This window comes from Pyricularia pennisetigena, chromosome 3, assembly GCF_004337985.1.
Source record: "Pyricularia pennisetigena strain Br36 chromosome 3, whole genome shotgun sequence".
In the NCBI taxonomy this organism is placed as follows: domain Eukaryota; kingdom Fungi; phylum Ascomycota; class Sordariomycetes; order Magnaporthales; family Pyriculariaceae; genus Pyricularia; species Pyricularia pennisetigena.
In genome coordinates this window covers 2,702,145-2,715,724 of record NC_043742.1, presented here as the reverse complement: position 1 = coordinate 2,715,724, position 13,580 = coordinate 2,702,145, and the positions used below count along the sequence as shown (strand labels likewise).

Below are 13,580 nucleotides of genomic sequence, written 5' to 3'. Positions count from 1 at the left end.
GTGGCCACCAATCTTTATATTAGCTGCGAATGCTTATGTATGATGATGGCAACACAAGGGCAAGATCGACCGTGACATGCTCCAACCTGCATGAATTTGGGGTGGTAGATACGACGCTACGCTGACCTTCATCAATGCTGTGCTACGTTGCTTTGAGAAACATTGCATACTTGCCATACGGGATGAGGCTCTACTTGGAGAACAAATCTAGAACAGACCAGAAACGGCGAGGTAAATAAGAAAAACTAACACACGTATCTGGACTATTAGCTACTATTGGTGGAATTTTTATATCCGCATTTTTGTGTCACTGCACTGTGGTTGCACGGTTCCCCCTGGAGGTTCGCATACCTCAGGCATACCAACGTCCCAAGTCTCATCATCAATGGGCTGGTTTCCCAGACGATATTATTACCAGATTCCTGCAATAACACAAAAGGCCACGAAACCCTTGAATTTGCTCAAACTCCCACCCCGCGGCTCAACGTTGGATCGTCCAGCAAATATCCAAGACCTTGGCAATCTTGCACAGCCATCATGTAGCCTTTCTGCTACCCCTTTTACTACCTTTGTTGACGCCGCACTGATTTTCGCAGTACGTTTTGCCGCCGAACCACCACAAGCCCGGGTAGCCCCGACGACACGCCTTCATGCAGGTTCTGGGGGGAACGGTGTAATTGATCTTGTCCTGGTCGTAAAGGTCGGCGGCCACCCGGTTTCCCGCCGGCATGACAGGTGCACTAGGATCTTCCGACAGCAGTGGGCTGGTCAAGACAGACTGAACCAGAAGAGTAACACCGATGATCCACGAGAGTTGCATTTAGTTTGATTTGCCGGTATTTGACCTACTATTCAAGGCTGGATAATATATTGAGGGTTATGTGAGTCTTGGTCGGCCGGTTAACGGTGAAATTAGTCAACCCTGTTGGAAAAGGGAGAAAGAGTTGTAAGACTAGCCGGATTTTGGCAGAAGACAGGTTCTTAATAGTATAACAAGCGAATGTAAATAAACCTAATGAAGGGGTTTAAAAAAAACGGAAGAGAATCTAAACCATTAACAGAGGTACTAACACAAACCGAAGCTGAAAAAGAGTACCCAATGAAGCAAAGTGCACCTGGGGTAGTGAAACCAACAGCTCGAGAGTGACTGGGGCAAGGCAAACCAAAGTCCATATATACCTACTTGGGGCGCGGCAAGCTATGGATGTGATTGAAGATATAGAAAAGTCAGCAGAGTCCGATGGCGATTAGCGGTGAGCAAGTCTGTTGGGGCGTTTATTTTAACCGGGTTCCACTTCCGTGCTATAATTGGTTTGAAACGCGAGCGTCAGATTAACATACACCGTATTACCAGGTCTGGCCCCTGCAAGAGTTGGGCGAACCGCTTACCTGCTAAAGCAACATCCCAGATTATCTCTCGTAAACTTCTATAAATATTATTGCATAAATGATATTTTTCTTGGAAGACGGAAAAATAGGAGTCATACATCTTTTAGTGACGAAGGACAGTGGCGCCATGAGGTCACGGGCGCTTGCGCCGCGTCTAAAATAACCTATTAGAAGCTTTAGCTATCTTGGAAATGGCAGAATACGGGCCCGAATGCAAACGCAGAGGGAGATGAAGTGGTGACCCAGTTGACAAACAACAAAAGCCGGTGGCGGGATTGTTCCAGCAAGTTTATGTTATGTCCAAAGAATTTTTTTCTTTTGTTAAACCGTATCTTCCTGTAGAAATTATTAGTAAACGTGAATGGGAAATCAGTAACATTCTTTCACATTCTGAAATGAGTAATTGAAGGAAAACACCTGGCTTGGATTATACTACAGTTAGCCTTGGCTTTACACCGAGCCTGGATATGCTAGCAAGCATCCTCCACATTCATGGGTCAGACCCACCTTTGTTAGCGATTCACACCCAAACACACCAATAAGCTTAACAGCTGAAGAATTTTCGCCCTCCGGGCGCCGGTCGTCATGGCCTCACCAGAGGTCTCAAACCGCCGCGCGCGCCCGCAGAGCACGCCGCAGGCTTTTCCGCAGGGCCAGGCCGAGTCGGAACACGTATCTCTCGACACGCGCACCGCTAACGCGCCTGAGCCGGCCGGCCGCGGAAGGTACTCCAGCCTCCCGGCCCTGGCCATCAAAACACTGCAACAGGAGCTGGAAAACGTGGAAACAGTCGGCAGCTGGCTCGAAGAGGTTTTTGCAGCCAAGCTCGAAAGCTTACAGGCCCCGGAGGACGCCGCGCTTAGGAGAATTGTTCTCGAACTTGACGATGTGATCAGCGGCTGGTTCCTCAGTCGCACCCTCCCTGAAAAAGAGCGTTCGCGCTCTCCGTCGCGTTCGCCGACCAGTTCCAGCGAAAGGCGCAGCATCTTAATTACAAGGACGGGCACGGCGTCGTCGGCCTCTAAAGGCAAAGGCACGCCCATTAACAAATCGGTCACATGGGCCGAGCGAGCCGCCACGCCACCAGCGGCGGCCCCAATGCGAATTTTAACCCCGGCCACGCGCTCGTACCCGATACGTACGACGCCCGGCAATGCACCTGACAGCTCCGCAGCTCCCTCCCAATCGGGCCGGGACCGCCCCCAAGCCCCGAAACGTTTGACAGAACAGCCGGCCAACCGCATCCTGATCCGCGTAAATGACAAATTGCGGATGGTGACGAGGGAGCCATACGCGGTAACCACCAAATTGGCCGAATTGGTCTCGGTGCCACACAGTGAAATCCCAAACGCCAAACGTACCCCCACGGGCTGGGGTGTTACGGTGGCCTCTGAGGAAACACGGCAAAAACTCCTCAACCCCAACGCAGTCAAGGCCATTATGGACGCATTGGACGCGCGGGAAGTTACTGTCCCGACAACCTGGCACACATACGCCGTCTCTGGAGTGCCCCGAACGCTCAATTGCCTGGACGGAAGAAAGGACGTACATGATGTAATCCAGGAGGAGATTACCGTGGCAGCAGGCCAGCAGCCAGTCAACTGGCACATTTCCAGGCATGGATACGACCCGCATACGGCTGAGGGCACGTGGATAGTGTCTTTCCTCCAACCCGTAAAGCCTTTTCAGCTTTTTGGGGTGTCGGGGCGTGCGCGGAAGGTTGAAAAGTCACGCAAAATTACACACCACCACGATGGCTGCCAGGGATATTGCGAAATACGTCGCTGCGTACGGCAAGCGCGTTGCGGCATATGTGGTGAAGCAAAACATGCGACAGAGGAAGAGCCGTGCAAGGCAGCCCCCAAATGCGTTAACTGCCACGGCCATTTCCCATCCGGACATGAGAACTGCCCTGCCCGACCTTTGGTGGTAAATGGGAAGCTTGAACGACCTTCACAGCGTAAACTAAAGGGGATCCGCAGAATCGGACGTGCCAACCGTGCCGCGATTATCAACGACCGGGCTGAGGCGGCCCGCCGAAAGCCAGCACCTGCAATCCCGGTCCTAAGCACCTCATCGCAGCATTCGCAAACCTCGAGCTCCCGATCGAGCATTTCAAACAAAAGAGCGCGGCCATGCGAGGCGGCAGGGGCGGACATCCGCAACTTCCTGCAGGCTGAACAGGAACGCGTGCAAGACGAGATCGTTTGGGCAGCCGAAATAGAGGAGGACGCAGCGGCTGCCGAACCTTGCCCCGCTGATGTGATAGACTTGGAAGCAACCCATCGATTGATATGACGAAATATTCGCTCGGCAACATGCAGCGGGAACGCCTCGACGTAGTTTGGGCCAACGTAGGCAAAAGGATGGGTGTGCATCTGAGCCTGTTGGAGTTATGCCACCAGAGAGAAGTGGACCTGGTTAACGTCCAAGAGCCATGGTGCGGGCTAAAGACGACTACACAAACGCACCCGGGCTATGATGTCTTTGCGCCAGTGGACGAATGGCACGCGAGCACTTACGAAGCCATGACTGGGCTCCGGCCCCGGGTGCTCACCTACGTCAAGAAGGGGGCAGCCCTAGGGGCCGCACAACGACGGTTACCGCAGGGCCAAAATACGCGGGACGTACTTTGGCTCGAAATTAACGGAATATTGTTTATTAACGTATATAGGGCTCCGGGTACTGAGGCCGCGCTGGAAATGGTATGCAATACCGTGCCAAATGGACCCACGGTGATAGGCGGCGATTTTAACGTAGCGGCTGCTGCATACCAGCCAGGCCGCACAGACGCACGCGGAGGGGATCAACTGACGGCATGGGCGCAAGCCCAGGGCATGCATTTTACAGGAAATATCGGCGTGCCCACCCACCGCGACGGGGGTTTACTGGATATGGTTTTTTCCAACCTCCCCAGCACGGTAACTGTGGTTGACAGCAGTCTTTACACAGGCTCCGACCACGAATCTCTTTATACCACGCTGCGGACGCGCGGCGTCCCCCGCCCGGAGGCGGTCAACGTCTCAGTTAGGGACGACCGGCTACCAAAGTTCGCGGAGCTACTTGCTTTTGGCATGCAAGATATGCCGGACCCGGGATCCGCGGCCGATGGCTACGCATTGGACGCGTGGGTAGCTGAATTTACAACTTTATGGGAGCAAGTGACGTGGGTCGTGGGTACGCCGGCGGGAAAAAGGGGCAGCTCGGCTCCCTGGTGGACCGAAAACTGCCAACGGCTTTGGGCCGAATTTCAGCGGGTTAAGCGGAGCGCTGTAAATAGGGCAAACGCCTCTGCCGAGGAGAAAGCTTACACGAAAGGGGTGCGGGCCGCGAAGCGGGAGTACTGGAGGCACCGGATCGACCAACTGCGCGACGATAAGGATTTGTGGAACATGGTGGGCTGGCTGGGAGCCGGACCACGCCTCCGGTCCCCGCCGCTGGTTATTAACGGCGAGCAAGTGAGCGAGCCTTTAGCAAAAGCGGAAGCACTGCAACGGGAGGTGCTTGGCCGATTTTCGGCGGAGGATGACCTGCAGGGAGACCCCTTGGAGGCCTGGTCGCCGGACGAGGCTAAAATCCCTTGGGACACCCAGGTTAGTGCGGAAGAGGCGGAGCGCTCCTGCATTGGGGTTACGAGCACGTCCCCGGGCATCGACGGAATGACCGTCCGGCTACTAAAAGCCGGATGGGCTTCGTTGGCCGAGCCGGTGCGCAGGCTCTACCAACGTTGCCTGGAACTCGGACATTTCCCAGCGCCTTGGAAGAAGGCCGAAGTCGCGATGCTACCGAAAACGGGGAAGAAAGACCGGAGCAGCGTTCGATCCTGGCGGCCTATAGCCCTCCTCTCCTGCATCGGAAAAGGCCTCGAGAGGCTCGTTGCACGCCGGATAGCTTGGGCCATACACGACAACGGGCTCCTTAGCTGCACCCACGGCGGTGCCCTACCCAAACGATCGGCGACGGATCTGGTTTGTGCCCTCGCCCACGATATCGAGCAGGCTTTAGCTCGCGGGGAGGAAGTCACCCTTGTCGCATGCGACGTCCAAGGCGCCTTCGACGCCCTCCTCCATGGGCGATTGATACGGAAAATGCGGAGCCTCGGGTTTAGTAAAATGCTCCTTAGGTTCGTGATTAACTTTTTAAGCGGCCGCCAGGCCCGAGTCCGGCTGGAGGGTACGACCACGGGCTTTAGGCGGCTTGGGTGCGGCACCCCGCAAGGGTCTCCCCTTTCCCCGATCCTATATATGCTATATCTGGCGTACCTCGTCAAAAACGGTGCGAAGTGGCGGCTGGCATACGCAGACGACGTGCTTACATGGAAATCGTCACCCTCGTTGGAGGAGAACGTACGTTGGCTGGAAGATAAACTCCGGGATATGCACGAAATTGCGGCGGAAGAGAAAATCCATTTTGCAGCGGAAAAGACAGAGGTGATCCATATCACTAAGAAAAGGCACGGTCGCAACCCGGAAATCCGGATTAATGGTAGAACGGTTACCCCGGTCCAACTACCGGGCGGTCGACGCGGACAAAGCGCCTCCGGGGCCGAGCGTTACCCGGGCATGCGTTGGCTTGGCTTTTGGTTCAGCCGACGGCTAGACGGGCGCCGCCACGTGGCCGAAAGGGCTGCCAAAGCAATGGCGGTCGCTGCTCACCTCAAAAGCTTTGGGGCAGTAAGATACGGACCGCCTGCGGCTGCACTTCGCAAGGCAGCGGTGGCATGCGTGGGTTCCTCGGCCACCTACGCAGCCGAGGCATGGTACAACCCAGCGCACAAGCAAAGAGGACTCCTCAAAGCACTGAACAAACCGCTGGTTTTAGCGGCACGGGCAATCCTCCCGGCGTATAAAACCACCCCCTCGTCCACTGTTCTCAGGGACGCAGGACTACCCTCGGCCCGCGTCGCGCTGGCCTACACCCGCCTGAAATACGGCGCCCGACTAAGGCTCGCGGACAAGGGGCACCCCCTTGTCAGCCGCCTGCGTGAAACAGCTCGTGCCCGCAACTCGGGCCATTCGGCCACGACCCTGCAAACGGCTGCACAACTTCTCCCGCGGATCCGGAGACTAGAGTTGCGCGCACCTCGCAATGCCCCGGATTCTCGCACTGACCCCACCGGAGGAGTCCCGAAAGAGGAAGCGGCCCGCCGCTTTATCGAATGGCTGGACATGGTATCACCTGACGATATCGTGGTATATACGGATGGTTCGGAAAAACACGAAAACAACTGCGTCCAAATAGGGTACGGATGGGCCGCTTTTAGGGCGGGCCTGGAATTTGCCGCAGGCTCCGCATCTATTACGCCGGAAAGCCACGTTTTCGACGCCGAGGCGATTGGCGCCCTAAAAGGGCTACAGGCGGCAGCCAAGGCCCAGCCAGGCGCCCGGATCTGGATTTGTGTGGACAGCACCTCGGTTATTTGGGGTCTTAGAGGCGACGCGCCGCGTTCGTCCCAATGGGCCTTTCTGGAGTTCCATGACCTTGTCGATCTACTCCGAAAACAAGGTACCGAGGTTCGGGTCCGTTGGTGCCCTGGGCACCAGGGAATCCCGGGAAACGACCGGGCTGACGAGCTGGCCAAGGCCGGCTCCGCCGGACCGCCGGACCCAGACCCGAGGGCTCAGCAAACCACGTATAGCGGTGCCGGCACGGTCCTCAGAGCCATTCTTTCGAATATAGAGAAGGACTGGTGGCGTAAAGAACTCTGTGAACGGTCCCCCGCATATAGGGAATGGAAATTCCAATACACACCGAGAAAGGAGCCCGAGGAACTGCGTTTGCCAAGACCCCTACTGGGCCATTATTTGGCCATGAGGACCGGCCACGGCGATTTCAAAGCCTACCATGACCGTTTCAACCACCAGGATGCAAACACCTCGTGTGCCTGGTGCTGGAAGCGGACCTCCCCTGAGCACCCGGTGCACTGCCGCTATTCGCGGGCGGTGTGGAGAAACTGGCCGTGGCCTGATAACGACCGGCCGGCCGGGCCGCCAAATCGCGCCCAACGCTGGAAATTCTTCCAGACAAGCTTCGGGCAACCGAAAAGCTTTGAGGCGTTTTCGATAGCCACCAACTACTTCAGCGCCCGCCCCAGAGCGGCCCGCCAGCGCCCCGCGCGCCACGAACGCACTTTACGCCTAGGGACACCGATCGTAAACGACTCGAACTCTGACGAGGAATAGACTTACTGCCTTTTCACCCACACTTCACGGCACAAGCCGTCAGACGAACCCTCCGTGCACCTTAGGCACGGGGTCGCGTCAGTGAACTAACCCCCTAAGCAGGACCGGGCCCGAACCCGGTCAGGCACGATCCGCCTCTGCCCTCCTTGTTTTCCCCCTGTGTAAATAAAGAAGATAGAACGCGCGCCGAGATACCCCTCGGGAGGTTGCTAACGGCCGGCTAACAAGCCGGGCCGAGCCCGGCGTTAACTAATACTACTACTACTACTACTACTACTGGATATGCTAGGGAGTGATAGTGGACTCGGGCGTACTGTTCCGCTCAGACGGTCGGAAACATATTGTACATAGTCTTCAGATAAACTAAAAAGAGCTGCAACATCCTTGTAAGCTTATGGGCTGATATCGCCGCGGTGGAGTGTGGGACTTCAGGCGGTGGATGATTTGGCTTCCGGAAGAAGCGCTAACCCACTTGCTACCCGACTTGTGAGGCAGATTTGAGACCAGGGCCCTTGGCTTCCTACATAGTCATGATACATACTTGGGTAGACTATTAACATATTTTGAGCTTGCTCCGAGGCCAAGATCTGTGAACAAAAGGGACAGTACAGCACCTGTCTAAAAATAACGCAACGCGACAGGGGTTCACACCGCTATTGTCTATACCAGAACATTTTGGTGCAAATTCACACGTTTAATTCTCGGCCTACAAATCAAACAAATATATGAAAAAAACTATTTTACTATTTCTCAATATTTGTTACACCAATTGTTGATTTCCCGTACGGTTGCTGCCATACAGGGTAAAGATTTAAACAATTGGTCGATTTTAACCTGGTTCGACCCATTCCATGTAATTTGGACCGAACGAATAACCCTTTTTATCGCGACCTTGTTTTCACCCAATTTGATAGACTGAAAATATATTTTGATTATTTTTCTTGAAGTCTTTAACGTGTTTTGTAAAATTAATATCTGGGCTGCAAACCTGCCACTTGAATAATTCGATGGCGTTATTGGGAATCCAAACTATAATTTGCGCCGATTTATATACCGGCGTTAGTTTGTTAAAATTGCCAGGTTCCTTTATGTAAACCTAAAAGTCTTCTAACGCATTCAAGTGATTTTGAAACGAATTATATTTTTTCTCATTTGGCCGTTAGCTCCTACCTATCCTGGTTACATTGAGTTTTTCAGCAAAGATTTTGTATGAAATTGTAATTGATAATTTAACCGCACTTTGTTTCATAAGTGTCTTTCAATTCATAAGGTTTGTTTGGCAACCCAAGTATTTACAATACATTCATTGAAACGGGCGCTATACATTAAGAGTCTGTTATTATCTGCAATGTATACAACTTACTGCAGATAGCTTTAGTCTACTTGTAGATTGTCAAATTGAACTCTTTTCGTTATCTGTGTAATTCTGTACAAGTTGAGATTGCTTTTCAGAATATGTCTAAAGTTATAACGTACATAAATTTGTTATATAATATATGATCTTGGGTTTTTTTTTGATTTATTTACAGTAAATAAGACAGTTATTCTTCTACATTCGCCTGTGGAGATAATATTAATTGATTCTAAAAATATCTTATATTATACGCGTGCAAATGCGGGTTTACTTATCACAAATACCATCAGCCGACCCTATTTACGTAAATACCAAAATACTACAATTATTTGTTTTACTTGCGTTTTGTGCGCAGAATTATAAATTCTATCAGTTAAAACGCGTTCATTATCTCCTAATCAATTTGCCCTTATTTCCCCGTTTGCACCATTGCTTGACGGGTTTGTTTTCGGTTTGAATTTATTATAGTTTTTGTGGTTCTCGGTTATTGTCAACCAAACAACACGTTTGTCGACATCTTTTGGCCGAATCGTGCTGGATTGAAAAGGGCGAGTTTTTGGCAGGGTAACGCGATCGAAAACGCGGTGAACACATTGGCGGGTCGCGTTGTGTTATTTTTGGACAGGTGCTGTAGCTCTTGAGTATGGTTGTATGCGCCAGCCCAACAATAATTGCCCCGGAAACTAAAAATCACTGGACCATCAGAGTGAGAAGCCCTTTGTAGACACGGCTGTGTATTCCAAATGACTAAACTTGCACGAAAGCGCAGGCTTTTATTGTTCCTACGTAATTGGCCAATTTGCATCCTGCATAGCCATGACCTTATTTTGAAACTCAGTGTTTCCGACGTCTTTTTGAATTTCGTTTTTCTTTTACATAGATTTCTGGTTTCGAAAGATTTGAGAAGCCTATCGGCCCAACAGAATTCATACACTAGTGTGTACCAGTTGGCGGTTAAGATGCCGAGATTGGTGGTTCGTGCTGTGGATATGTGTGGCTAAAAGTAGAACCGAGCATGAAGGCGTCTGGTATGTAAAGTGCCGTTTTTGAGTTAGCATGTTTTCAACTTTTGCAACCTTGAAAACGTACGCAGATGTCCTTGGAAAGCGTAGCATCAATCCTAAATGATGCGGCAGTTTGTGTTCTCTCATGGGCCAATGTAAGCTGGTACACGTAAAGCAGCAAATCACCCATGGGATTATTAGAGACACACGAAGTCAGAATTAGAACCCTTGGTGCCTTGGAACCAGCGTCCTCTATTAATAACATGCGCGGGAAGCCTAAGCCATTAAGTCAATCAATCGCTGGCAGTCATGCCTATGGTGGACTACGAATTGTTAAACGTATTAATTACCGCGACACAACAAGTGGCTCACTAGTTGCCATGTTAATTCTTTGAATCATCCTCAGCCTTATTTAGATGCCAGCAGTTGAGCCTGGAAACAAACAAGAAATAATTGGAAATATTTATAAAAGTAAACAAATAAATAAATAAAAACACAAAAACTATTCAAAGCCCGGTTTTCCGCGTTTGCTGTTCAAGTCTGCTGCAAATGACTTTGATAAGATGGAAGTTGCAATAAGGAGTATTGGTTGGGGCTTATAAAAGCTTGCAAAGGAGCTCTCTTCTTTTTCAAGTTAACAGGAAGCTAATATAAGTAAATCTTTCATCCCAGTATATATTTAAGAGCAGAACATGATTCACACCCATTCAATATCACCTCTCTTAGCCGCCCGGCCCCACTCGACTTCCTTCCTAAGCAGCTCTTCAGCTGTGCTTCGACCTCATCCAATCGGATGGTGGAAGTGACGTCTGGCCCCCTTTTTTCGGATGCGCATCCAAGTTCTGTTCACTAATGCTTATAGTCAATGAGAGGTCAAGGATTGCATTCACCGACGTTATTTAGACTCGGTACACTCGCTACAGCTGGTCCCTGCTGGTGTGCAATCTTGTAGTATAAAACAAGGGATGGTCGCGCCCGGAGGTATTATTACCCAGAGTTTTGTCTTTAGGTGCCGCTGATTGCCTTCACATTTTTTAAAGTTTTGTGTCGGCTTCCATTTGTTACAACAAACAGGTGTCAGATGCCTCTTGTTGGACCCGATGAGCAGACCTTGGCGGAGAAGTTTCCACAAAAATTAGGGGATTTACTAGCAAAATCCTGTATTTTACAAGAAATATTGCAAGGGCAAATCTAAACCTTCGGCAAGCGATGGCTTGATGGATATCCCCGGCCGAGCTAAACCCACGATTTGTCCCAGCACACTGACAGCTTCCGAAATCTAACCTCAGAGCTGCCCGCCAGTTTTCCCCTTTGGCTCAAGGTAATAAAACAAGGATAATGCAATATGCCAAGTGCAATGAAGTCGGCTAGCGGAACCTGGTACCGAGATTCTCGGTGGAGAGATAGATCGGAGGAGATCATTCCCGTCAGTGTTTTGGGTGCACTACCCTCGGAAGTTTAAAAAAAATAAACAGGACCGGGTTGTTCGGTGCGACCCGAATTCCTGATTTTTCCAACCCCATCGGCCTTCTGAATCCGCCCTACTCTAATCCCATTGGCTTTCTGAATCCGCCCTACTCAAATCGGAAATTAGCATGCGCAATCTACATGGTGAGTCCCAACAAATTTGGTATTACTTGTGCTTTTAACTTTGCGGGCCCGGTATGACAACGGGGTCCGTGAAGCTGAGCCCACATACAGCCAAGGTTTCATTTCATCCTGACGGACGCTACTTTGATTCCCTTCCTTAAATATGAGACGATTGGCCTAGTCTGCTTATATATTTACATCTTTCATCACCACCATATGTAAACCCTGACTACATCAAAATCAAACCCACGAGGTCAAAAGAATTTGCTCCGATTTATTCTACCATGGCCCGTCCAAACGCCCTTTTCAACCACATTGCACTGTCGGTCCCCGATGCGCAAGCTGCTGTGGATTGGTATACCAAATTGTTCGGGCTCGAGGTGCTCGTACCAGTGATAACCCAAAAAGCGACAGACCCAGATGGCCCGACTTTACGAAAAAGTTAGTATCTTTGAACATTACAGCAAAAAAAGAAAGAAGAAGAAAAGAAAAACGTAAATCTAATGGTTGATGCAATTTAGTATATGGACCGCAGGCGAATGAGATGAAAATGGCTATTCTATCATGCGGAAACGATGTTGGCCTAGAGATATTCGAGTTCGTCGATCCACCTTACAGCGGGCCAAATCCTAAAACCGAATGGAACGCCCACGCGTATACGAGGGGCGGCGCGTTTCACTTCAGTCTTACCGTACAAAACGTGGATGAAAAGGTTGATGAGGTCGTCAAAGCCGGCGGTTCAGTTATTGGCGAGGTAATAGAACTTGCCCCTGGGACTAGAGTTTGCTATACGCAGGATCCGTGGGGCAATGTTGTGGAGCTGCTGGACCTCACAATCAACCAGCTATACTTGAAAGTCTTTGCGGGCGGGGCACGAGGTTGATTTATAAGAAGCTGAGAGAACTTCCATTAATTCAATCCCACCGCTCAAAATGATCAGCCCCTTTGCTCCAATGAACAGGGTTGTTGTCCTTTTGCATTCCTGAGCAAGCCGGCTTTAAAGCCCAAACCACGGCAGCGATTACGCAGCGCTTCCATGATTTCTTTCCTCAGAAGGGTGAAAACATCTTGGTTTTGAGCGAGCGTAGGATTGCTTCCACAAACAGGTCAGTGGTGGTATGAATCGCCGATAGAGCTTTTCGTGCCGAATCTGGTTCACTGTGCGAAAGTGAGTCGACTTGCGCAACAATAAACGTGGAATAAAGTGATATGGAAGCGTCTTGAAAGGGAAATTCACCCAACCAAAGTCTTGTTTCTGTCTCTTGCCCCTCCACCTCTGGCTCGTGCCGGTGCTGCTCCCAGTCAATTTCTTCACCCTCTCCCAAATTCGAGTCGCCATCCTGATACCAGTCGCGTCCGACACCTCTATAGCCCCATTGTACGGATACAGAAGCTCTCCATCGTGCTCCGTAAAGAGCAAGCGCGGAAATATCTGTGCGTATCTGGGCCGGCAGTTTGGCGAAAAGAGGGGATTGAGGCTGGGGGTCGACGACCCAGGTACCGAAGCGGTGCTCTAAATTCATTTTGGGCCATTGTAAAGGGTCGTTGCAAGCCAGGGGCTGTTTCTGTTTTGGAAGCCAGTGAGGTGCAATGAAGTGGAATAAGCGAGGGCGAAAAACAAAAACAGAAAACATATGCAAGGGATGGCGAGGATGAAAAGAAAACGGGACACTTCAGTCTAAGCCCCATACGGCTTTAAAAACGTAGTCACGGAAACGCCCCCAATGTGGCGCAGGGCAGACCTTAAGGGAGATAAAATTACTACTGTACATCTTTACTAAGTCGGGGCCCGACAACACCAATCCGGTTCAGGTTAAACCAAGGTTTTCTTTCGACTTTCGAAGGAAGGATTGGCAATACCAGCAGCCAACGACTGCAGTGCCAAGAACCAATCGAGCCATTCGTCCCCAGTAGGATACAGTTTTGTTTGTTTGCGGAGCGGAGTGTACACTAACGTTGGGCTCCACATCTCCGACCCCCCTAAAGTCCGGCCCCTAAAAATATCTACTCAGCCACGTCAACCCTTTGTTTTATTTTATAAATATCTAGACGAATTTTTCA

At 50.8% G+C, this 13,580-nt stretch overlaps 2 protein-coding genes across 2 annotated transcripts; one reads left to right on the top strand and one right to left on the bottom strand.

Moving 5' to 3' along the window:
* Window positions 1-535: 535 nt before the first annotated feature.
* On the bottom strand, window positions 536-820 carry PpBr36_02594 (uncharacterized protein; the record flags this gene model as incomplete). The annotated part of the gene is made up of 1 exon (XM_029889773.1): window positions 536-820. The coding sequence occupies one exon, from the start codon at window positions 818-820 to the stop codon at window positions 536-538; it is 285 nt and encodes a 94-aa protein (XP_029753364.1).
* Window positions 821-11,803: 10,983 nt separating this feature from the next.
* On the top strand, window positions 11,804-12,402 carry PpBr36_02593 (uncharacterized protein; the record flags this gene model as incomplete). The annotated part of the gene is made up of 2 exons (XM_029889772.1): window positions 11,804-11,960; window positions 12,041-12,402. 2 exons carry the CDS (start codon window positions 11,804-11,806, stop codon window positions 12,400-12,402), a joined length of 519 nt encoding a protein of 172 aa, XP_029753760.1.
* Window positions 12,403-13,580: the final 1,178 nt, after the last annotated feature.